Source organism: Vombatus ursinus, unplaced genomic scaffold, assembly GCF_900497805.2.
Source record: "Vombatus ursinus unplaced genomic scaffold, bare-nosed wombat genome assembly UNPS02008996.1, whole genome shotgun sequence".
Taxonomy (NCBI): domain Eukaryota; kingdom Metazoa; phylum Chordata; class Mammalia; order Diprotodontia; family Vombatidae; genus Vombatus; species Vombatus ursinus.
The window spans coordinates 11,023,380-11,047,090 of NW_020948774.1; the positions used below are offsets into that span (position 1 = coordinate 11,023,380).

At 38.0% G+C, this 23,711-nt stretch overlaps 1 protein-coding gene across 1 annotated transcript in view; it reads left to right on the forward strand.

Annotated features, from left to right (window-relative positions):
* Positions 1-23,711, forward strand: part of DNAH9 (dynein axonemal heavy chain 9) — a 466,635-nt gene that overhangs the window by 151,604 nt on the left and 291,320 nt on the right. The window contains exons 23-28 of the mRNA XM_027850079.1: positions 4,739-4,891; positions 10,231-10,356; positions 11,666-11,905; positions 12,469-12,629; positions 18,853-19,009; positions 22,385-22,489. Of these exons, the coding sequence (XP_027705880.1) occupies positions 4,739-4,891; positions 10,231-10,356; positions 11,666-11,905; positions 12,469-12,629; positions 18,853-19,009; positions 22,385-22,489 (942 nt within the window). The remainder of the gene's footprint in view (positions 1-4,738; positions 4,892-10,230; positions 10,357-11,665; positions 11,906-12,468; positions 12,630-18,852; positions 19,010-22,384; positions 22,490-23,711) is intronic.

The following is a 23,711-nucleotide window of genomic DNA, read 5'->3' on the forward strand; positions in this document are numbered from 1 at the left end:
ATAGATAGATAGATAGATAGATAGATAGATAGATAGATAGATAGATAGATAGATAGATAGAAGGCACAGGGTGAGTTGAAGATGAAGGGGTCATATCTGGAGAATAAAATTAAGGGGTGAGAGAGGATTATACTAGGAGAAGGAGAAAGGGAAAGGTAGAATGGGGTAAATTATCTCACAAAAAAAACCAGAAAATAAAAGGCTCTTACAGAGTAGGGGAAACAGGAGAAGGTGAGAGGAAATGAATGAATTTTATTCTCATAGGATTTGACTTAAGGAGGGTATAATATACACACTCAATTGGGTATGGAAATCTGTCCCTACAGGAAAATAGGAGGGGAAGGGGACAAGAGAGTAGGGGGATGATAGAGAGGAGAGCAGATTGGGAAAGGGGGTAATCAGAAGCAAATACTTCTGAGGAGGGACAGGGTCAAAAGAAAGAATAGAATAAATGGGGGGGTGGGATAGGATTAAGGGAAATAGAGTTAGTTTTTCACAGCATGTCTACTATGGAAGTGTTTTGTGTAACTGCACAAGTATAGCCTATGTTGAGTTGCTTGCCTTTTCAGTGAAGGTGGTTGGGGAGGGAGGAAGGGAGAAAATTTGGAACCCAAAGTTTAAAAAGAACATGTTTTAAAAAAAATGTTTTCACATGCAACTGGGAAATAAGAAAAACAGGAAATGGGGTACAGAAATCTATCCTGCCCTACAGGAAAATAGAAGGGGAAGGGGGGGGAGAGATAGCAGGGATAGCAGACTAGGGGAAGGGGTATTCAGAATGCATGCCATCTTGGGGTGGGGGAGGGGCGAGATGGGGTGAAATTTTGGAACTCAAAATCTTGTGGAAGTAAATGTTGAAAACTAAAAATAAAAAAAGATAAATTAAAATTTAAAAAAAGAAAAAAAAGAAAAGAATTCCTTAAAAAATTAGATTGAAGCAAATGGAAGCCAGTGACTTTATAACTAATTAAGAAACAATTAAACCAAAAGAATGAAATAATAGAAGACAATGTGAAATATCTCATTGGAAAAAAACTGACCTGAAAAATAGATTCAAGAGAGATCATTTAAAAATTATTGGACTGCTTGAAAGCCATGATCAAAAAAGAGAGTCTAGACATCATCTTTCAAGATCAAGGAAAACTGCTCTGATATTTGAAAACCAGAGGGGATAGAAGTTAAAAGAATCCACCAATCACCTCCTGAAAGACAAACACAGTTGTGAGAAGATCTGAGTAAAAATAGCTCCTCTCTGAAATGAAGTCCTAACTAGGGGCTACAGGGAACTGTTTCTCGGCTTATAAATCACTTTGGAAGCTGGAGGAGGGAGGCTTTGAAGTTCATCTCTAGGAAACTCTGAATCTAAGAGTTGTTCAGGAGTGTGGGAAATTAATATATTGTATTTGTGTCATATCTGGCAGAAATGTGGATTTCAGGTTTTTCATCATTAAGATAGAGGTGAGTCACTACACAAGAGGAAGCCATGATTTGATGCAAGAAAGATGGTAGAAGGTAGATAGAAGCTGACAAGAGAAACTACTTCCAGAAGCTGACACAGCAGAAGCCAGAGGACAAAACACAGAAGCTGGTGGAGTGAAGGAGCTGACAGTAGCATAACCCAACTGATTAGAGACAGACAGGCTCCACAGCTGATTCGTGGAGGTGATGTGATTGGAAGAAAGCTCTAAACCTGTGAGCAGAATCACTTGCTGCTTGAAGAAATGACTGGGGAAGGTTTTCCTTCCTCTTAATACCATCTACAGCTTCAGAAAGAGACAGCCCCTTGGAAACTTGTTTGCTTTTACCTTCACTGCCTTCTATGACTTGGAAGGGGGAAACTCCTCAAAATCCATAGAGCAGGTATGATTAATTTTTAATATCCCAGGTTTTAAGGGAATTGCTTTTCACTGAAAGAGTGTAACACAACTTCAGTGCCCAGACAAGGGAGCAGACCTATGAGTAGCTTCACAGAATTCATGCCTAAGGTTGCTGTTAGCTAAAAGAACTTAACATTGCTTCACAGTGGAGGAAAATAACTTTGTCCATCAGGGGAGCAGAGAGGCTCAGAAGAAGAGTGGCCCCACCAGAAGTTTGCATGTTGTGCTGACTGTTCTCTAAAAAGACCAAGGACATCAAGTCTTGCTATCTGGAGTTGTAAGTTGCCAGAAACACATGGGTTTTCCTGCCCATGTGCCTCACTGTTAGAATTCTGTACTTTGGTGCCACTCTCCCCCACAGACACTGTTTGCATTGGTTTGAGATTGTGAACCAGATTTATAGGTGAAATATTATGTTATATTATATGTTATCACTTTGCCTTCTTTTGTAGATGTTTTATGTTTAAGAGTTGCTGTTGTCACCTTGTCTGATATGTTTAAATGAGAAGCACACTAGTGGGAACCCAAGAGGCACAGTTGTGAATAATAGATATAGTTTTCCCCCACCACAGTTACCCCTAGGACCCTGAGAGGAAGTTATAGCTACATGACTATTTTTTTGGTGGGGGGGGAGGGGGAAAGGCCCCCTGACCTACCAGTATGGATAAAGGATCCCTGGTTACATATGTATACTTATATATGTCCACATTGTCTTCCCTAATAGAATATAAGCTCCTTATGGCAGGAACTACTTCATTTTTGCCTTTGTATCCCTCAGCCAGATACTGGGCTCTTTTAGTAGGATCTTTTTGGTTTCCCATAGTAGACTCTTGATAAATGTCTGTTAATTGATTGATTGGCCATTAATGGATGACATTTTAGCTGATTTCTTGGATCACAAGAAGCTATTTCCTCCAGATATGGTCCAGCTCTTATCTCGCCTGTTATAGGCCCACAAATTTTGGGTGATACTTCCTGACACAGAATCCCACTCTACCTCTTTCTATTTTATTTCTTCCTTAAAATCTTATTTCCCTTATATTTTATTTCTTCCTCCTACCTTTGTTTTCCATTCCATCAAGAACATTTTATTCTCTTTAATAGACTGAAGAGTAAAAATGAGTTCCTCTTAGAGACCAGTTATTTCTTTTTAAATATATAGATGTTGCATAGTACTGTTGAAAGAAAAAAAACCAAATCACAAAAATAACATTCTGTATTGTACAACTCAGCAAAATCCTCCTTGCTGTCAAATTCAATTCAACAGACTTAATAAATGTCTACTATAGCCAGACACTATGTAAGGAGGAGGAAAAAAGAAGGAAGGAAAGAAGGAAGGAAAAAGGGGAGAAAGGAAGGAAACTTTCTTCCCTCAAAGGGTTTACATTCTACCTGTGGGGATAATAAAATATACCCAAGTGATATATACAATATAACAAAGTAATTTGAAGAGAGAAAGAGTACTCGGAATTGGGAGTGTCAGGAAAGGTCTTGTGTAGGAAGTGATGGCTGAACTGTGTTTTGAAGGATACAGAATCTATAAGGCAAAGTTGAGAAGGGAGACCCTTATAGACACAAAGGACTACTTATGCAAAAGCAAGGAGGTCTAGAATGTTGTGCTTTGGGAAGCAGGACAGTTTGGTATGGAGAATGTGTGAAGGGGAGTAATGTACAATAAGACAGAAAAGTATATGGAAGCTAGATTATGTGGAGTTTTAAATGTCAGGCTAGGTAATTTGTTTTTTATTAGAAAGGCAATATGAATACATTAAAATATTTTAGTCAGGAGATAGAATAAAATGCATTTTAGGGATATCATTTAGCAGCTGAATTAGAGAGAGGAAAGTCTGGAGTCTAGGAGCCAACTAGGAGGCTGTTGTAATAGTCTGAGAGAGAGAGATGATGAAAGATTGACTTAGGATAGAGACATCATGAGTGGAAATAAGAGATGAATGTTAGATAATTTGCAAAGGTAGAATCAATAAGATTTGGTGACTGATTGAATATAGGAGGTTGATGGAGAGGAAAGAACATGATTCCGAGGCTGTAAACCTGGATGACTGGAAGGATGGTGCTGCTATTAATATAAATAGAGATGCCTTGTCATGAGATACAAAAGAGTTATTCAATGAGATCTACCAACCTTAATTCATCTTGTTGCTATCAGGATCTTCCTTCTCCTACCCTATGTACCAGATTCTTTGTCCTGGGTAGTGAGGCTTAATTTATTTGACATAGAAAAGCTACAGGACACCAAGCACTGAGACACAAGGACAGGAGATGAAATTCGTAGATCTAGGGAGGGATGAAAGATGTATTTGAAAATAAAGATGATATAAAAACAAAAGAGAGCAATAAACATTAAAACAACAACAATAACAAAAGAACAAACAGAAGACCATGATAGTATCAAACCTTTGAATCCACAAAGACAGTTGTCTAGAAGGTGTCAGAAAATTGTATGCTGAACCTGGAGAATAAGGTCCAAAGCCAAAGTGGAGTTCTATATGGAGCAAACTCAGGAAAATACCTCAGAGAAAAAGAAGCATGAGGTACTAGTGAAGCCAGTTTGTCTCACAAAAGTGAGTCCGTGACCTTTTTTGGCAGTGGCATTCTGGTCACACCCCTCTTGTCTCTCACACCCCTACTCCTGCCTATTGCCCCACATGCCACTGTCATTCCCATCTTCATGCTCTTCTCCCCAAGTGTCTTTCCCTTTCCACTGCACCAACTAGATTATAACTTTTCAAAAGATGAAAACCACAGCATCTAGCCCAGTGATAGGTTTTCACTGGATATTTTTTAAGCTGATAATTAACCTTGTTGACACGCTCTCAACTTTGGTATGGTTTCTTTTGTAGGTTCAACGCCATCTTTCCAAGCTGTTTGACAGTATGGCTAGGATGAAATTCCAGGTGGACTCCAGCCAAAAACCAACCAAGAAAAGCCTTGGCATGTATAGTAAAGAGGAGGAGTATGTGAATTTCAGTGAGCCTTGTGACTGTAATGGTCAGGTAAAGTGGAGAAGCACTTACTTTCCCTCATATCCCCCCTTCCCTCCTACCTTCTCCTTTTGCTAATGCTCTAAGAAGAGTGCTAAGTTCTAAGGTGATTAGTATTAACCTATAGAGCTGGACATTTATGAGTGGGGCAGAACTGTTATCTACTTTCCCTCTAACTACTGTGTGAAAAACCTCTTAAAAACCTATGAGTTTCCTGTAAATTTTCAATTTCATTTGACTTAAACCACTTTAAAGACCATTTTAATGATGGATGTTATTCACACATTCTTTCTGTCCCAAAAAACTATTCACATGCAAAAAGAAACAAAAAAGCATCCAAGTCAAATCAGTAAGATGGGAATGTACAAATTATCAATGGTTAGTAATACCCATATTTCACTGCGTAATTGTTGCCGGTGCATAACCATCATGCCCTTTTTTCAGACCAAAAATTGGTTTATAGCCTTTCATCGTGTAATTGTCACATAATATCATTCTGTTCATCACATCACTGAAAAAGTAAACAGAGCAGAAATGTATTCACCAATGGCATATGGATACTCATTTATCTCTCACGCATAGTGAGCCATGAGCCTAGAATTCTCAGTGCACACATATTGTCACAATTTTCACACATATTCAATTTTAACATATATTCATGAGTATTCTGTGCATCCTAATCTTCCACCAAAGACAGTTTAGTAATAAATGATTTTTAAGTAATAGCAGCACAATTTTTAAGCTTCACATAACAGTCACACTCCACTTTTTTGCAAAAAAATTGACGTGAAATCTGTGATGATTTTGCAGTGAACGACAGTATTAGGACAAACCGGTTTGGATTTTCTGTCCCATTAGGGACTCCAAAAAAAATTAGCAAACATTTATATAGCACTTAATACATGCCAGACACTGTGCTAGGCACTTTACAATTAATAGATATTAATTTGATTCTCACAGCAACCCTGGGAGTTAGGTAATATTATTATTCCCATTTTACAGATGAGAGAACTGAGGGAAACAGGTTAAATGACTTGTCTAGGGTCCCACAGCTAGTAAGCATCTGAGGCCACATCCGAACTCAGGTCTTACTGGCTGCAAGTCTGGCTGTCTATCCACTGCACCATTCCATCCTGGGATACCCTCATTTAATAGCAAATATTCCTCATGCCCCAGAAAAAAAAATCCTTTTCCTGGGATACTTCCATTCTTTAAGTAATACTACTCCCTTTAAGATCTTCTATAGTCCTAAGAAACCTTCTATGCCCTCATGTCCCATCTTTGCACAGGTGACACTGATCATAGAGCTACAACTTAACCTCAGGTACTCAGCTTCTAACCAGTCTTTCATACTTCTGCTACAATACAAGTAGTTATCACTCCCTTAGGAAAACTTAAAGACTTTTGCTCCCTGAGTGGTCCAATAAAGTGCTGAAAACAGTGGAGCAATTACTTGCCTCTAGAACTAACTTGAGTGCATGTTCCTTTGAGTCATCAAAATAGTGCCGGCCTTAACCCTGGATTATACCTAGTACTCAAAACTCTTACAATATTTTTTTTTTTTTGTATCAAGAATGAGCCTGAAGGTCTCACACTTGTTCCAGGGTAAGACTCAGGCTAAAGGAGGAATCATCTAAGTCATCTCCTCAGCCTCACCGTAGAATGAGGAAGCAATGAATCCATAAGTCTATTCACCCAGTTTTGACCCACGTTTGGTTTCTTTTTTGGTCACTCTCACTTTACTGAGGAGCCTGACCACTTGCTTTCCTCTGCCTTGCCACTTAGACCTAGGTATACTCCCTGGGCAAACCGGCCTGCTTTTGTTTTAAAATTAGGATCTGCTTCAGTCCTCCTGAAGAGAAAATATGTGCTTTGCCTCCCCCCAGCCAAACTGACATGTATACAAACCCCATTTTCTTTTCCTCTACTTTCCCTATGGATTGGGTGTGCTGTTAATACCCAAGTGACCATTGAGGGAGGTTCATGTGCTCCTGGTGTTCTGCCCTCTCCTCTAAAATTAGAATTGGAATTCCCTGAGTAGGAAAATACCCAAAGCCATATGCATACTCTTTCCTTGAAATACAGTAAGTATCTCCCCTGTTGAAGAGCCCAAGCTTGGTCTTTCAATGATTCTGATCTCCAGTTTCTTTTATTTTTCCTGATTTATAATTATGACCTCCTATAGGCCCTTTCCAACCACATGAAAAGGATTCCCTGCCTTAAGTTACCCTAATAGAGTATAAAAAGCAATAGGCACAATGAGAAGACAAGTGTGGATTTTTTTCCCTAATATTTACTAGCTCTATGGCCATGGTCATTTACCCTGTATGAGTCACATTAAAATGGGATTAATAGTATTTGCATGTACTCCTATTTTAAAGAATCATTCTGAATCAAGCACTAAAAGTGCTATATAAAATATATCATTATTATAATAATACTGAATGGCATATAATACTCTTAGTCAACATCTAGCACAGAGACTAGTCTTTCAGTCAGTCACAGCTATAGTTTACACTTGTAATTATGACCTAGAACCTCAAACTTTACATTAACATGATTTAGATGCAATTTGGGAAAGCTTCCCACAAATTACTGTTTGACTCATTCCTCTAGTGATATAGAGGGGTGTGCAAGTTTACTGGGGCAAAGTAAAATAATTAAATTTATTGATTTTTACAATATTGATATATATTATTTTATTCAATTTTGGTTTATACAACACATCTTACAACTTTTTTACATCTTAAAAAAAACTTTTAATGTGCAAGATGTTTTCCTTTTGCTGAAATCACTTGTTTTATATGATTTGGCATTAAGACCACAAGATTTTCAATACATATTCTTTAATTCTTTATGATAAAACCATATAGCACATTGGATGAACACTTGGTTTTTCTATATCTAGACTTTATTTTAGACCATAATTTTAATAAAATTTAAATTTAATTAAATTATTTATTTTTATTTAATTAGTTTAATTAAAACTTTTACTAAAATTTAAATTTAGTAAAATTTAAATCAGGAGATTTCCCCGACACTGGAATGCATTTATCTCTATCTCTTGGATAAATTTTTTCACTATTGAAGACATGTGGTATGGTGGAAGGTGCTGTTACATTATTATATGTCTAGTTGGGGATTTCTACAATTTAAGAACAGTTCTTCTTCTCAGTATATGAATATATCTATCAAAATTCATCGTTCCCTTAATAAGGTTAAGACAGCTGTGCCTACTGAAAGCACGAATTCCCCAACACATTTTTGGGATAGATATATTGCAATCTCATAAGATACTCATATCTTATAAGCTCATCTGGACTTCTGACAATGGTTTTGGTGTAACTTTGAATGAAAGCTTTAGTTTCATCAGTAAAAATTACCTTTTTCCAATCTTTAGTACTCCAGTCTTTGTATTGTCTTGCCCATGACAATCATTTGTCTTCATGGCAATGGTTAGCTATATTTTTATTGGTTCTGTCACTGTTCATCCAACTTCAAGAAATCTATGTTACACTCTAGAGGAATCATTAACAACCCTTCCTGGGACCCTTCAGTGCCCTCTAAAGGTCTTTGCTTATCTTCTGAAGACTAATTATGCTGTTCATAGAAGTGATGTATCAGTTGTTTTGTTTAGATCCACACTTTCCTTTCTTCTTTGGTGTGACTGTTCTACTTCACTGTGGGCTTGATCCACTTGATCCTTGAAACACTTGACCAGTGGCCACCAACGGCTGCTGCAATATCTAAATCTTTAAAGTATGATCTTTAAGAGGGGTAAATTTCTGAGATGAATAAAAATCCTGAGAGACAGAGTTTCTGGGTAATTAATAATCAATTAATTAATTAGGTTAGCTGATATAGTCAGTGGTCTCTCTGGGTAACCAAAGACAAAATCACAGAGCTGCCAGATGATTAAATACCTTTGGAAAAGGGGGTGCCCCTGACAGGTGAAAGTAAGTCCTGATTGTTAATGAGGGGGTAGACTTTCAAATGAGGATGTGGGCTGAAAGCTTTCAGCTCCTGCTAAGAACTTGGCTTGATCATGAGACTTCAGCAATCTGGACAAAGGAATCTATCTCTATCCAGATCACTCTGGTTGATTTTCTCCTTCATGAGCTAGGTTACCCTGAACTCCAATGGAGGGGTACAAGGACATGGGCTTACTTCTTTGGTGATGGAATTCACCTAGATTAGATTCTGTTTATACTCCAAACAGAAGTAACATCTCATAGATGGCTAGAATCCCACCTAAGATGGAGGAGCATGTTCCTAGAAGATTTGGGCAACCTTCTCTATCAGCAATGTCCTTCAGAGACTGACTGACATACAGGGGCTGGTCCTTCCGTGAGGAAATAGAAAGAAAAAGCCTTAATCCTAATTTAATCATTGGTTATTTATGTAATAGAAAATAACAATTTCTCTCATTTCTTTGGAGTAATTTCCATTCTTGAAAATCACAGAATTAAAAACACAACCAGAGAAATAAATAAAACATGTTTATGGTACAAAGGACTCACTTGATTAAAGTTGGGAAAAACCAGCTCAGTTTGGTCCCACTTAATTGAGGGCAGAGTTCTGAATCAGCCTAGAATCAATAGAAGCACAAATTGTAACTCCCTTGTAACTTTCCAAACCAAAATATCCTCCCTGGCTACCATTTCCCTATGAGTATTATCTTCCTCCTTTCAAATATAAGTTCTTTGACAACAGGGACTATCTTTGCTTTTATTTTTGTAACTCCAATACTTAGCACAGTGCCCAACACATAGCAATCGCTTAATAAATGTTTTTTCATTCATTCTTGGCATCCTACCATTTGTTTCTCCATTCTAACTTTTCTATCCCATAATTATTTCAAATTCAAAGACTTATGTATACCCTTTATTTCCCTTTAACAATTTTTTTATCCCATATACTAAATGCTCAATATAGTTGAAAGCTTTACATTACTTTGAGAGGTGTGAAAGAGGAAACATTTTATTGATATGTGACTTTAACCACTTTGAGCCATGACCATAAGTCACTTAACTACTTTGGGTCTAATTTCCTTCATCTATAAAATAAGGGCATTGGACTAGATGGTCTCCTAGGTCCTTTCTAGCTCTTAAATCTATTATAATACTGTGATTTCCAGGGCCAGCTCCAATATACCTAAATCCCTGAATTTCCTAATTTGGGTTCATACCCCAAAGATAAATGAAAGCTAAACTGGACGTCCTTGTATTTTCTTAAGCTGAAAATATCCCCTAATAGATTCCTTTCTTACAAACTGCTCATCCCTCTATTATATCATGATAATCACAACCACTAAGTGTATAGAAGCGGTCTCTGACTTTAAATTCTTTTAGGTTGAAATCTGGTTGAATCATGTGCTCGATCACATGAGGGCCACTGTGAGACATGAAATGACAGAAGGTGTGACTGCCTATGAAGAGAAACCTAGGGAACAGTGGCTCTTTGACTACCCCGCTCAGGTATTTTCCTTAAAAGGACTCTTCTTCTCCAGCTGTTTCCTTTGTTGTGGCTTCAAAAGTGGGTTTTCCCTATTTTCAGCCTTGCAGCACTGGGTTATCTGTGAGACCATAACTGAGAGATGTTCCAAATAAGCAAAGTAATTTTTAGGAGGGAGAAAGACCTAGACACAGATTAACTCTAAGTCACAGTCAAACTTGAGCTGTCATTTTGAGAGGCCATTTTTGTTCCTGTCCCCTTATTGTAGGGAGAAGAGGGGAAATGGATAGGACGTATTCATGTTCATGTTCTCTATTGTAGCTCCCTTTGGACAAATTCCACTTTATATTGACAGGGCCATCATGCCTAGGCATGGATGAGACAAATCACATTTTGTGTCCCTTACAGCTGAAATCAAGTTGAAAGAATAGGGTTAGTCATGAGAGGAAAAAGAAATAACATAAGGGTAACGTAAGTCTGGGGAATGTGAGTGGTAAATACAAACCTAGTAGTCCTATTATTCCTGCTTTGCCTTGGTGATGGAGAACAGGGAGTGGAGAGAGAGAAAATATGGACTGATTATTTGTAGATGAACCTCAGGTATATTTAGTCCTCAAGCAGCAGGACTATCCCATTTTTCCCCTTCTAATTGCATTTCTCAGTCTCTTCAGAGCTAGTTGTTCTAATTTTCCATACTCTAGGAATAGCTTTGCTTTCTGGCTTTGGCTCTCATATCAAGTGGCCCTGCTTTAACAAAATATACAAAATTCAATGTACAAAAATATTAATTGACAAGACAGATAAATTGGGGTTAACTATTTGTATTACAAGGATATTTTACATGACAAAAGAGTTACCTCAATCTTCAAAAAATAGAGTTTACCCAATTGCCTTCAAAATAAAATTTAATTTTCAAAAGTGGAACTTAATGCAACTTTTAAGAAATACAATTGTTGCATAACATGTTATGTTATGTTGCCTATTGAAATTAAGTGCCACAGAGTAAAATTTAACTGTATAATAGCATTTAACTATGTAATATTCCAAGAGAGCAACTGACCTTAGGATCAGTGAAACAGTTTTTGAAGTCCAGTAACTGGCTGAAGCATGTCTATGTGTCACCTCACCTAAGCTACAGGCTTCCTAGGAGCCGAGACTTTTTTCTGCTTCATATTTAAGTAGTCCAGTTCACCAAGTGCTCAATATAGTGGCATAGACTCAAATAGGCAAGAGAAGGATTTGTAACATCCTAGGTCTTTGTTATTTGATAGAGAGCCTATCTAAGGATTTGATCATTTAATCAGCTCATCCAAATGATTCTTTACCCTACAGGTGGCCTTGACCTGCACCCAGATCTGGTGGACCACTGAGGTGGGCATTGCCTTTGCCAGGCTAGAAGAAGGGTATGAAAGTGCCATGAAGGAGTACTATAAGAAGCAAGTTACTCAACTTAACACCCTGATCACCATGCTAATTGGCCAGCTCTCCAAGGGTGACCGACAAAAAATCATGACCATCTGTACTATTGATGTACATGCCCGGGATGTAGTGGCCAAGATGATCTCTCAGAAGGTTGGCTTCAGGCACCTCGGGCACCTGGGCATGTGGGAGCTATGCCTACTTTGTCCAAATGGAGTTTAGGGTTCTAGAGAGATGCAAACCTAGAAAATCACTAGGTCACCTAAGTCTGTGCATAGTCAGAACAAAAGGGGTAGGGCTAGAGAATAGTAATATGAGTACAGTCACCTTTTGAAAACTCCCTTACTAAATCATGTATTAAAAATACTATACTGTATCCCCGTATTTTCCCTGCCAATGCAATTGTTTGCTGATGCTTTTACATACTGAAAACAACCATTTGTTAAGCTAGGTCAAAATATTTTAGGCCCAAGAATTAAATCACTTTGTGATGTTGGGCAAGGCACTTTGCATCACTGAGACTTGTTTTCTTCATCCGTCAAATGAGGGGGCTAGATTCGATCCAACTGAAGTCACTTCCAACTTCCAACATAAAATAATGTTCTAAGGCTCTATGATTATATAAATCTAAGTCCTGTGTGCTGTGTACCCAAAGTACTAGTTGTTGTCTGATTACAACCATAACCCTCTATTATTTCCTCTGTTGCTTTCTATAGATAGAGAGCACCCAGGCTTTTCTCTGGCTCTCCCAACTGCGCCATCGGTGGGATGATGAGAAGAAACATTGCTTTGCCAACATTTGTGATGCTGAATTCCTGTACTCCTATGAGTACCTGGGTAACACACCCCGCCTAGTGATTACCCCTCTGACAGACAGGTGAGTGCTAAATTTCTCTATTCTCTCACAAACAGAATTTGTAAGTCTGTCTTGACTAAGGAAGAATATAGGACTACCAAGTAATTTGCTCCGTAAATCTTATACCATGTCTACCCAGGTACGTTGTGGGAACTAGGGATCTATAGTCTGGGAAAGACAACATTTAGGGGGGGGACGTAATAACTGTGTTCAAGTAATTGAAATGCTATCTTGTGGAAGGAGTAGACTTGTTCTATTTGTCCCAAGGGAGTGGAAATAGTAGTAATGGATAGAAAAAAAGGTAAATTTGAGACTGACGTCAGGAAAATCTTCCTAATGATGGAGTAGTTCAAAAGTGGAGCAGACGGTCTCAGTAAAATTTTCCTTCACTGAATGTCTTTGGGCAGAGGCAGTATAACCACCTGTCAGGTATATTTCAATGGAGATTCCTTTTCATATATGAATTGAAATTGATGGCTATTGGGTTCCTCTTTCAACTATAACATTCTGTGATGCTGTGACCACAATTAGCGTGGTGGGAAATGGTCTCCCTCTCTCTATTCTCTTTACTCTCTAATCCATCCTTTACACAGCTATCAAAGTGATTTTCCTATGGCACATCTGATAAGGTAGTTCCCCAGCTCAATAAAATCCATTGATTCCCCTGTAGTCACTAAAATCAAGTACAAACTCTTCTGTTTGGTATTTCAAGCACTTCAAAACCTGGTTCCAAAGTACCTTTCTAGCCTTATTGTAGATTGTTCCCATTCTTGCATGCTTCAGTCCACTTAAACCATTCTTCTTTCTGTACCTCACACAACTAATGCCCTATCTCCCTTCTCTATACCTTTGACAGTCCTACATGCCTGAACATACTCCCTCCTTACCTGTCTCTTAGAATCTCTTGTTTCCTTCAGAGCTCAACTCAAACTCTACTTTCCACATGAAGCCTTTCCTGATTCTCCTGCTTTCTAGTGACTTTTCCTACCAATTACTTTGTATTTGTTTTTTAAATATTTTGCATATTCTTGTGTAGCTCTTCTAAACCCTAAAGATCCTTATCCTAACTCCAGATCTCACCGAGTCAGTCCCTAAACAAGGCTACATCTCTCCTTCTGGGTTCTGGAGTATTCCTGAAGGGTTGGGTTATCAGTCAATCAATAAACAATAAACAGGGCAACTAGGTGGCATAGTAGTTAGAGCACCAGGCCTGGGGTCAGGGAAGACCTGTGTTCATGTCTGGCCTCAGACACTTACTAGTTCTGTGGCCTTGGACAAGTCACTTAACCCTGTTTGCCTCAGTTTCCTCATCGGTAAAATGAGCTGAAAAAGGAAATAGCAAAGCAATCCAATATCTTTGCCAAGAAAACCCCAAAGGAGGACCATGAAGAGTTGGTCACAACTGAAATGAATGAACGACAACAAAAAGTGTCAGGCACTATGCTAAGTAATAGAGATTCAAAAAAAGGCAAAAAAAACCCCACCCTGACCTCAAGGACCTTGTGATCTAATGGGGGAGATAACATACAACTAAATATATATGAAGCAAGCAATACACAGCATAAATAGGAAGCAATTGGGAGAGGGAAAGCCATGGAATTGAGATGGGTTGGGAAAGGCTTCCTGTGCAAGCTGAGATTTTATCTGGGACTTAATAGGAAGCCAAGAAGGTCAGTAGTTGGAACAAAGGAGGGAGAGCTTTCTGGGCATTGGGGGCAGCCAGAGAAGATGCCCAGAGCCAAGAAATGGAATATCTTGTTTATGGAACAGTAGAGAGGACAGTGTCACTGGATTCAGGTACTTATCAGGGAATAAGGTGTAAGAAAACTGTCCTCTAATGCCAATTCAAGGCCCCAATCTGGTGTATTCTCCCCAATGCTAACCACCAGTGATTACCACCCCAGTTTTTTTTAATTAACATCAATTCCCCCTGAATGAGGGTGGGGGGCAGGGGTGATGATGGTGGCAAATGGAGGAGAGAGGAAGGGAATGTCACAATCTTCCATCTATCACTTTAGTCTCTGAGAAGAGAGAGTTCACTTAAAGAAGAGCTGCAAAGGACTTGTTCCACCAAGCTACTTCCATATCTGGCATTAGCCACAGGGAAAGTTCACTACTCCTGAGCTAGGACAAGCAGGTCAATCTTTTTATTTGCTGCCTCCTCCTCCATGTTCGGCTTCTGACAGGTGCGAGCATGGACTTCTATCACTAGGCTTGTGGATTTCTCGTACTGCCAATGTTTTGAAGTTTGCAAGTTTATAGACCACATTCAGTACTTCTTTACTTAAAAGAATAAGCATGAAAAGAAAAAACTGAAGCCCATTTTCATGGCCACATTTGGCCCAGGTGGGGAGATTAAGGCCATAGACTCACCCAGAGTCTTAGAGCAGCTTCTATTCCCTTGGTCTTAGCCAGGCAGAAAACAGGCTATGCCTTGGCCATTTAGTGCCTTTTGTAAGCATTCTCCAATCTAGAAACAATCAAAATACCTATTCATGCTCTAAGTTAGAGAATAGTCTCCTTCCTTCTAGAAGCAGGCTCCTCTGCCTTTTCCAAATACTGGCAGTTGGCAGAGCATGCTGCACAGGCTCTGAAGATGGAGATCTCCTTGGCCAGGCTCCTTGTGTGTGTGTGTGTGTGTGTGTGTGTGTGTGTGTGTGTGTGTACATGTTGTATCCCCCAATAATAGAATGCAAGCTCCATTAGGGCAGGAATTGTTTCATAATTATATTCACATCTTTTCCAGTTAGTTCTATTTTCTTTTCTGAGTTTAGGTTATTTAAAATCTCTATTTGGTCTTCTGACAGTTTAGGTAATTTATATTTTTGAAGGTATTCCTTTTTTCTTTTGTGTTCTCAGTATTTTTTTTTTTTTAGTGTATAGCTGTGTATAATATGTTCTGATTATTCTTTCTGTCACTTTTAATTTTGTAGTTTCTGGAGAGTACAAAATTATTTTGTTATTCCACTTTCCTTTTCTTTATATTTAAAGGTCATTCTTCTGGTTACTTAAAGAATTTATTATCAGTCATATTATTAAGTTTAACCACTATGTACCTGGGGGTTTGAAACAGGTTTTTTTGTTTTGTTTTGTTTTTGTTTTTCTGGAGGTGATCAGTAGATTCTTTCATTGTCATTCATTTTCTTTTGTTTTACAGTATTCATTAACAGAGTCTTTTATCTAATATGTAGAACATATTCCTTCCTGTTATTGATATCTTTCCAACCAGTTTATCTGGTCAAGGTATTTAGTTGAGTTTTCTTTGTTAATTTCAATCTTTTTCTTTCTTATATTCTTCCATTGCTCACTTTCTGACTCTTTCCCCTTTGGGTGAGTTTTTCCTGGGGGATGGACCTCAAAGCTGTCTTAACATCATCCCATACTGCCATTCATTATTTACTGCCTCAATCTCTGCCTCAAGTGACTTCTGTGGAGATAGACCTGCCTCCATCTGCATATTGGGCTTCTTTTCTCAGGCTTATTGAAGTGTCACACACATATATCCTACCTCATTTCCTACTGTTCCTTAGTTCTCAGGTTAACTCTGCCATGGCATTAACACTGACACGCTGCTAATTCTATAGTACCAGGAGCGTGGGAGTGAAAGGGAAGGGTGTAAAGTTCTGTTCTGTTGTAAACTCATGAGTTAGTTTGTACACCCTGCTGTAAGAGAGTGATGGGCATCAAGAGAGGGTGTGCTGAATGAGTATTTTAGGAGTTAAGAATTATCAGCCCTCTCTGTTCCTAGTTCATGTTGAGTTTTTACCTATTACGGATTCTTGGCGTCCTAGACCCTGGGGCAACTGAAACTACTTTATCTCTTGTGCATAATTCCTGCTTTAGAGAGGTTTTAGTAGCTGTAAGGATCAGAGAAAAATGTCTAGTCCTCCATTTTGTTAGTTACTTGACCTGGAAGTAACTTCAGCCATTTTCTAAGACTATTTTCTAGACAGATGAATTGCCCAGTCTTCTAACCATTTGTCATGGAATGACTTTCCATCAGTCTGCTAACTTACGTGTTCATGCACACCAGGATTCCTTAGCAAAATTTCACCACCTTATTGAAGATCTTGACAACGAACTCAAGCTAATATTGTTACTTGTTGCATATCAGAGTCTTCTGAGCTGAATCCATAGCTAGACAATAGGCTTCATCTGGCTAAACCAATAGATGTGCTGGTTCTCAATTACTGTCAAGACCAATATCTTTTTAAGTAGTTTTTTTTTCTTTCACATTCTCAACCTCAATCATACTCAGTCTTGGCAGGAGAGTTATGTACAGAAAAATCTTTCTCCCCCGGTACCTTAGCCACTGTAGAAATTCTCTGATAGGCCTTTGAGTACCAGGTGAAATCATCAGTCATCTCTAGAATATAGCTTATATTCTTAATATCTTCTTCCAAAAATAGAGTCACAAACTACACAAACTACAAAAGTTTGCTAGTGCTTATATTTTCCCAGTTGGCAGCAAGAACTGGTAATACTTTCCTTTGAATAAATTGGACCCCAGTCTTATATTTCTTACAGATATCTGCCACTACTGGGGGCCAGGGACATCTGCTTCTTACTATCTCAAATATTTTCTTGACCAAAGTGTCCAAAGTCATCAATAGTGCTTACATGGTACTATCCCAGTCATAGAGTGAAACCGCCTGCCTAATGTTAGCTTTCTTGTATCATTTGTGAGATCATGGTGTGGTGTAGAAAGAACCCCATTGCATAGCTGCAGTTTCTTCCACTCCATCAAGAGTAAGGTATTTTCTAAGGAATTTAGTTTGAGTCTCCAAGTACACCACCTTTACTTCTTACCTTGTATCACTTCTTGTAGCTCTTTATCCTGCAATTACTCCCACTGCCAGTTACTGAAGTACAGTTATGGCAAAGAACATTGGTTCAATGAAACAAAGTTTATAAACAAGGATAGCATGTTGGTGGAAGTTCCAGATTCTCAGCTGTGATAACCTTGTGACAAAGGTCCATCTCCTTGAATATCACAAATTGTCTTCATTCTTATGGGATCACCTTAGCTCCAGACTCATATGGCCTGTGAGACAGAAGATTAAAATAATATTAGTCTTCCATAACCTATAGTGCCCAGTGAACTCTTGGTTGGGTAGGATTGCTACCTGTCTTGGATAGGCAGTGTCCAATTTAGCACTGGTCAAAATGCAAGTCAGGAGACACTTTTCAGTCATACTTGATTTTGAGCTCCCAGCTCATAGTCTCAGAGACAACCACTTCAAAACCAAGAACTCTAATTTGTATAGGAACACAGGCTCCATTACAAACTGACTCATGGAGGTCAGTCTATGTTGTCCTTTCATTAGCAGGGACATTTGACTGATTCTGGCCTTGGCTTACATATTATAGAACAGGTGGAATAGACTCAGTGACGTGATCTGAGGAGTAGTAATCATTCCACCAGCCTTGAAACCGTAAAACCTTTAATTTGCTTCTTGCAATAACCCTGTCTGTGTGGTATCACTTTCTGTCACACTTTTTCTTAACTCTCCCACCTAATGTCAAACAGTCTTTTGAAGGGGTGAGAGTCAGCTGTGAAATGAAGGGTTTTACCTAAGAAAAGAACTTTCTAATAGTTAACATTGTCAATGAAATGGACTATGTTGTGTGGTAATGAGTTTCCTATCACTGGATGTGCCAGGTGACTATATCAAAGGATTCCTTCTTGGATACAAGGTTAGACATGATGACTTCCAAAGTCCACCCAACTCTGAATTTATGAGCCTAACATGTACAAAATGATGTTTATCTATAGCTAGGTTTTGTCTGGTGTCTGAATAGAATGTTCTTTCTTTTTTAAGCATGTTATTTTTGCTGTAATTGCTGTTGTTTTCAAAGGAATAAAAATCAACCAGTTTCATTTATACCATGAGAATATTGTACTATTGATCTGGTAAGTCCATTTTTAGCTTGGGCCAAGTGTAAATAAAAATCCTGCTTTTGAAAGATGACAATCAGGTTTGGTACCGAGTGTTTTCTGTCACCAATCATTTAAAACAAGTCATGGAAGAACAAGTAAATGCAATTACTCTTCCCAAAGTTGGTGTTTTGGTTTACAGAGAAATCTTCTGGGATCACTGAAATTCCCTGTTTGTTAACAGCATTAACAAACTGTGTCCCCAGGACACTGCAGTGTCAGCAAAGCTCCTCTGATTTCCCACCCTGACTCCATTCCCTTCACCTCGTATTCATTCAGACTCTGAGCTTTTTTGCTTCTTGGCAGATGCTATATCACCCTGACACAGTCTCTGCACCTAACCATGAGTGGGGCTCCAGCAGGACCTGCAGGCACTGGCAAAACTGAGACTACCAAGGACCTGGGTCGAGCGTTGGGTATCATGGTATATGTGTTTAACTGCTCTGAGCAAATGGACTACAAGGTACATGTCTTATTTTCCTGTTAGAGGGAGAAACTGATTGAAGCACTAATAGATAATTAGATGTTTTTCCCCTCCCACTACAGTATAGACATAGTCCCTTGGTTGGGGGCAGCGAGCTAGCATGTCATTTCATGCCTACCTCTTAGAAACTTTTTAAAGGCCTTTAAAAGTATCAAACTTAAAAAATTCTCCTATTTAATCTTCTCTAATATGAGAAGGCTGCATGGTATGGTAAAAAGAGCATTGAACTGAGAATTGAGGCACTTGATTTTAGTCCTGTCTCTGCCACTAACTATGGGCAAGTTATATGACTTCCTTCACATTCAGTTTCCTGATCTCTAATAAAACAGAGTTTGACTGTATCATCTCTAAAGTCCCTTAATTTCTAAGGTTCTGTGTTCTATAATCTAGAATCCCTCAAACTAATCCTTAATTGGCCTTATTAGGCCAATGTGAAAATACAGTTAAAAACTCATTATTTTATAGACATGTTGCTATAATCACATCACTGGCCCTCCCACAAAGCATAAAATTGTTTGGTTCTGCAAGGTGTCTGATAAAAGATTAACCCAGCATACAGAGTATGATCACAATGGACAAGAAAAAAGCCTGAGTCACTCAAATAAAAAAAGCAAAAGATGGAGGCTGTATATTTTGACTGTTTTCTAGGAATTCCATTTATGAAGTTATAAAAACTTAGTGAAAGGGGGAAATAATGAATTTTCAAAAATTAATATTTCTATTACATATAATCTGTAATGAATATCATAAAATATTTTATTTAAAATTAAATCCAGAGTAAGTTCTTGACAGTTTTGTTATATTGAAAGCACTGCATCTCTAAATGTAACATCAGCAGAGAGGGTTGCATTATTCAGTGACCTTTGTTTAAGAATATTTTGGTATTCCTGGTATTGTTTTCTATAGAGAATAATTTGAACTGAAAATTTACACTAAAAATGTCTATCCTACTCCTTTAAATGGCATCCTAATCTGGTGACTTTTATTGATTAACATAGTAAAAAGAATTTTTTTTTCTCCATTGCCACAGTCTGGAAGAAAGTAGACTTCAAAAGAAATGTATGTATTAGTTTGTTCAACAATATCCATTAAATGTTAAGGGTAAGGATTTTCTAGATTTTGTAAGTCTTTGGCCTTGAAAAGTTTTATAGTCAGGGAATATGACATACACAAATATTGTGATAATGCAAACTAAAGTAATAAAGATAGAGACAGGGTGCTGTGGGAATGTAGAGGCAGGAGAGCTTCTTTCCTGCTGGAATAAGGTTAGGAAAAGCTACATAGATTTGGTAAAATATAGTCTGAACCATGTAGAATGAGTATTATTTTGACATAAAGTAGCATGAGGCTGAGAGCATGCTCTAGGCAGAGTAAAGGCGAGGGAGTGGGGAAGGTGAGGACTGGTCAGTAACTCTGTTGGAGATTAACATCAGATGTGCTCTGACCCAGCTGGTCTCCTTACTCTTCACAAAAAGCATGTTTTTTTCCAAGCCTTTGCTCATGTTTATACTCATCAAGGGAACCATTAACAGTTTTTACAAAGGGAAGTGACATGATTAAAATTAATCCTGAGTAAGATTAACTTGGCAATATCAAAAAAAAAAAAAGGAAAGAGACTGGAGTCAGCATTTTTTAATTGGTCTAGTGGTGGATAGGTAGGGTGTATTAGAGGGGGAAAAAGATTGGAGGTAAGACAAATCAGTTAGGAAGTTGAGTTCAGATTCCAAACTAAAGCAATAGCATTGGGATGGGAAAGGAGGAGTTAGTCTGTCTACACTCTAACAGCTTTTTTAAAGTCGCCTCTTTCCAACCTCTACCTCCATCTACCCCAATTTATTATATATGCCACGTCAGACTAACTTTAATATAATACTGAATTCATCATGTGATATACACTCAAAGACCAGTGGCTCCCCATTGTTAATAGAGGTATGTCCAACATCCCATCTTGTCATTCAAGGTGTTCCACAGTCCATTCTGTCTTTCCACTTAGTTCCCAATACACTACAGCACACGTCCAGGTGTCCTTACTCTCCCCTACAAACATGTTGGTTTTTATTCCAAGCCTTTGCTCATGTTTTTCCTCCCCTCCAAAATATCCTTTCCCAGTCTATCAGCTTACCTAAATCCTACTCATCCTTTTTAGTCTAGCTTAGTGACTCACCTTTTCCATTAAGGTTGACTCTTCTATCCCACAGCTATCCTTCTCTTCTCTGCATTCCTATAACACTATTGCCATATCACTCATTTGGCGACTCAAGTCTTGGATTATTCCTCAATTATGTACTATATATATATATATATTTTATCCTCACTGTGTTTCATGTAGTACCCAGTAGAATACTTTCAATACCTAGCAGATGCTGGATTAATAATAATGAGATAAATGAATAACGTCCCTTCTACTATTCACAGGTTTTTACAGTCTAGTCCCTGAACCAACTAGTTGATGATCACAAGAATAACTATTAGTAACCTATCCCTTTGTCCTGTGCTATAGTCCAGTGCACTGTTCCTTTGGAGACAAAGAACCTGGGTTCCACCTCTACTTCTGACACTTGCTATTTTTGTGACTTTGACCTCACTTACCTTCTCGGAGCTTTTCAGCTACCTCATCTGTAAAATGACATGCTTAGACTAGATGACCTCAAAGTCCTTTCCATCTCTAAATATATGATCTCAGAATTTGCAGAAACTTAGAATCAAATTGTAAAACTATTAGAGCTGTAAGGGACCTCACTGATCCTCTAGACTAGTTCTCCAACTTTACCAATGAGGAAACTGAAGTCTATAGAAGAGAACTAATTTCTTTAAGTGCACTCTATGTTTATGGTTTTCTCCTCCTTTATCTCTATTTCACTTAAATTCATGGAGATTGGCCTTAGTTTCTCTGCACATTCTGTATCACTCCCTACATTCTGTGCTTACACCTGCTTCATATTATCTCCACCTCCTCACTTCTCTAAAGGAAAGCACAAAGGCTGTGTATATGTTTAAAAATGCAGACAGACTTTTTCCTCAGACTGTGACCTGAGGTTAAATGGAAGGAATTTTGTCTGAGCCACAGAGGAATCATCTTTTGTTTATTTTTGGGAATTTCTGAAGCTAAAAGACCAACAATAATTTTGTACTGGTGACATTTTAAGGGGATTTGATGAAAAAGTTTTGTTTGATCCTGTGACTTAAGATTTGCCATTCCACAACCATAAAAAATGCAATGCACTTGAAATTTTAATACAGGTTCTTGACCAGCAGTTTGCATAATAACAAAAGCATTCATGGGGAATAAGAATTATTCATTTATTAAAGCAAATAATTCAGTTGGTAATTTAATCTTTTTACATTTCATTGCAGTCTTGTGGCAATATCTACAAAGGCCTTTCTCAGACTGGCGCCTGGGGCTGTTTTGATGAATTTAACAGAATTTCTGTGGAGGTCCTTTCTGTGGTGGCAGTACAGGTATGGAGTCAAAAACTGGGGAGTCTCATTCTTTGTGCCAAAATCTTTAGCCTTTCCTCAATACAGACTTCAATTTCATGTCCCTTCTTTATCTTGAGAGCCATGTTACCCTTCAATTCAATTCAATTGGACAAGTATTTAAGTGCCTATTATGTGCAAAACACTATACTGGACCATGTTGGTAGATGCAAAAATGAAATAATCCATGGTTTCAAGGAACTTATATTCTAGTGGGAGTGTATAATTTGTATAAAGACAAGTAAATACATGGAAAAGAAAGCTGATAACTTTGAGCACGAGGAAAGATTTCCCAAAGGAGGTGACATGTGAACTGGAAATTGTTAGCAGCAGCAATGAGTAGGTAGAGCATTGTAGGCATGAGGGAGCAGCTTGTGTAAAGTCAAAAAGTCAGAAGATGAAATGTTTTGTAGCAAGAACAGCAAGTAGATCTGTTTGGATAAAATAGAGAGTGAAGAAAAGGAAGTCATGTAGGCTAGATCTAGATGAAGAAGGCTTTAAATATCAAACTTTTAACGTCCGTATTTTATCCCAGAAACTATTGAGAGCCACTGAAGCTTCTTGAGCAAGGGAGGTGACATGCTCAACCCTATACTTTAGGAATATCAATTTGGAAGTTAAGTGGAAGATTGGTTAGGGAACAATTAGGCAACTATTACAAGTATTTAGGTAAGAGGTAATTCGGGCTGGATTGTATGTGAAGCATGTCATGTCTCCTCATTCTTCCTTATTATAATTCATTTGTTTGACATCTTTATAGCACTTTACAATTTAAGATCCATTTTCTTCATGACAAGCCAGTAAGGTACACAATGGAGGAATTATTATCCCCATTTTATAAGTGAGAAAATTGTAGTATACAGATGTTTGTTAACTTCCAAACAGTCACACAGCTAGTAAAGATCATACCATTAATTAGAATTAGAACCAGAATTTAAGGTTAAGTTTCCTAACTTCAACTTCAAAAAGCATTTATTAAGCACGTCCGTGTACAGAAGATTATGCTTGGGAGTAAAGGAGTTACAAAGATTAACTAAAATCATAGTCCTTGTCCCCAGGGAGCTCACAATTTGGTAGATTACAGCCCATACACAAATAATTATAACAGAAAAATAATTTCAGTTCAATAGACATGTACTTTTAAAATGTTGATGTTTTTTGTTTTTTACCACAAATTCTCTGGGACCATTATTGGTTTTTCTGT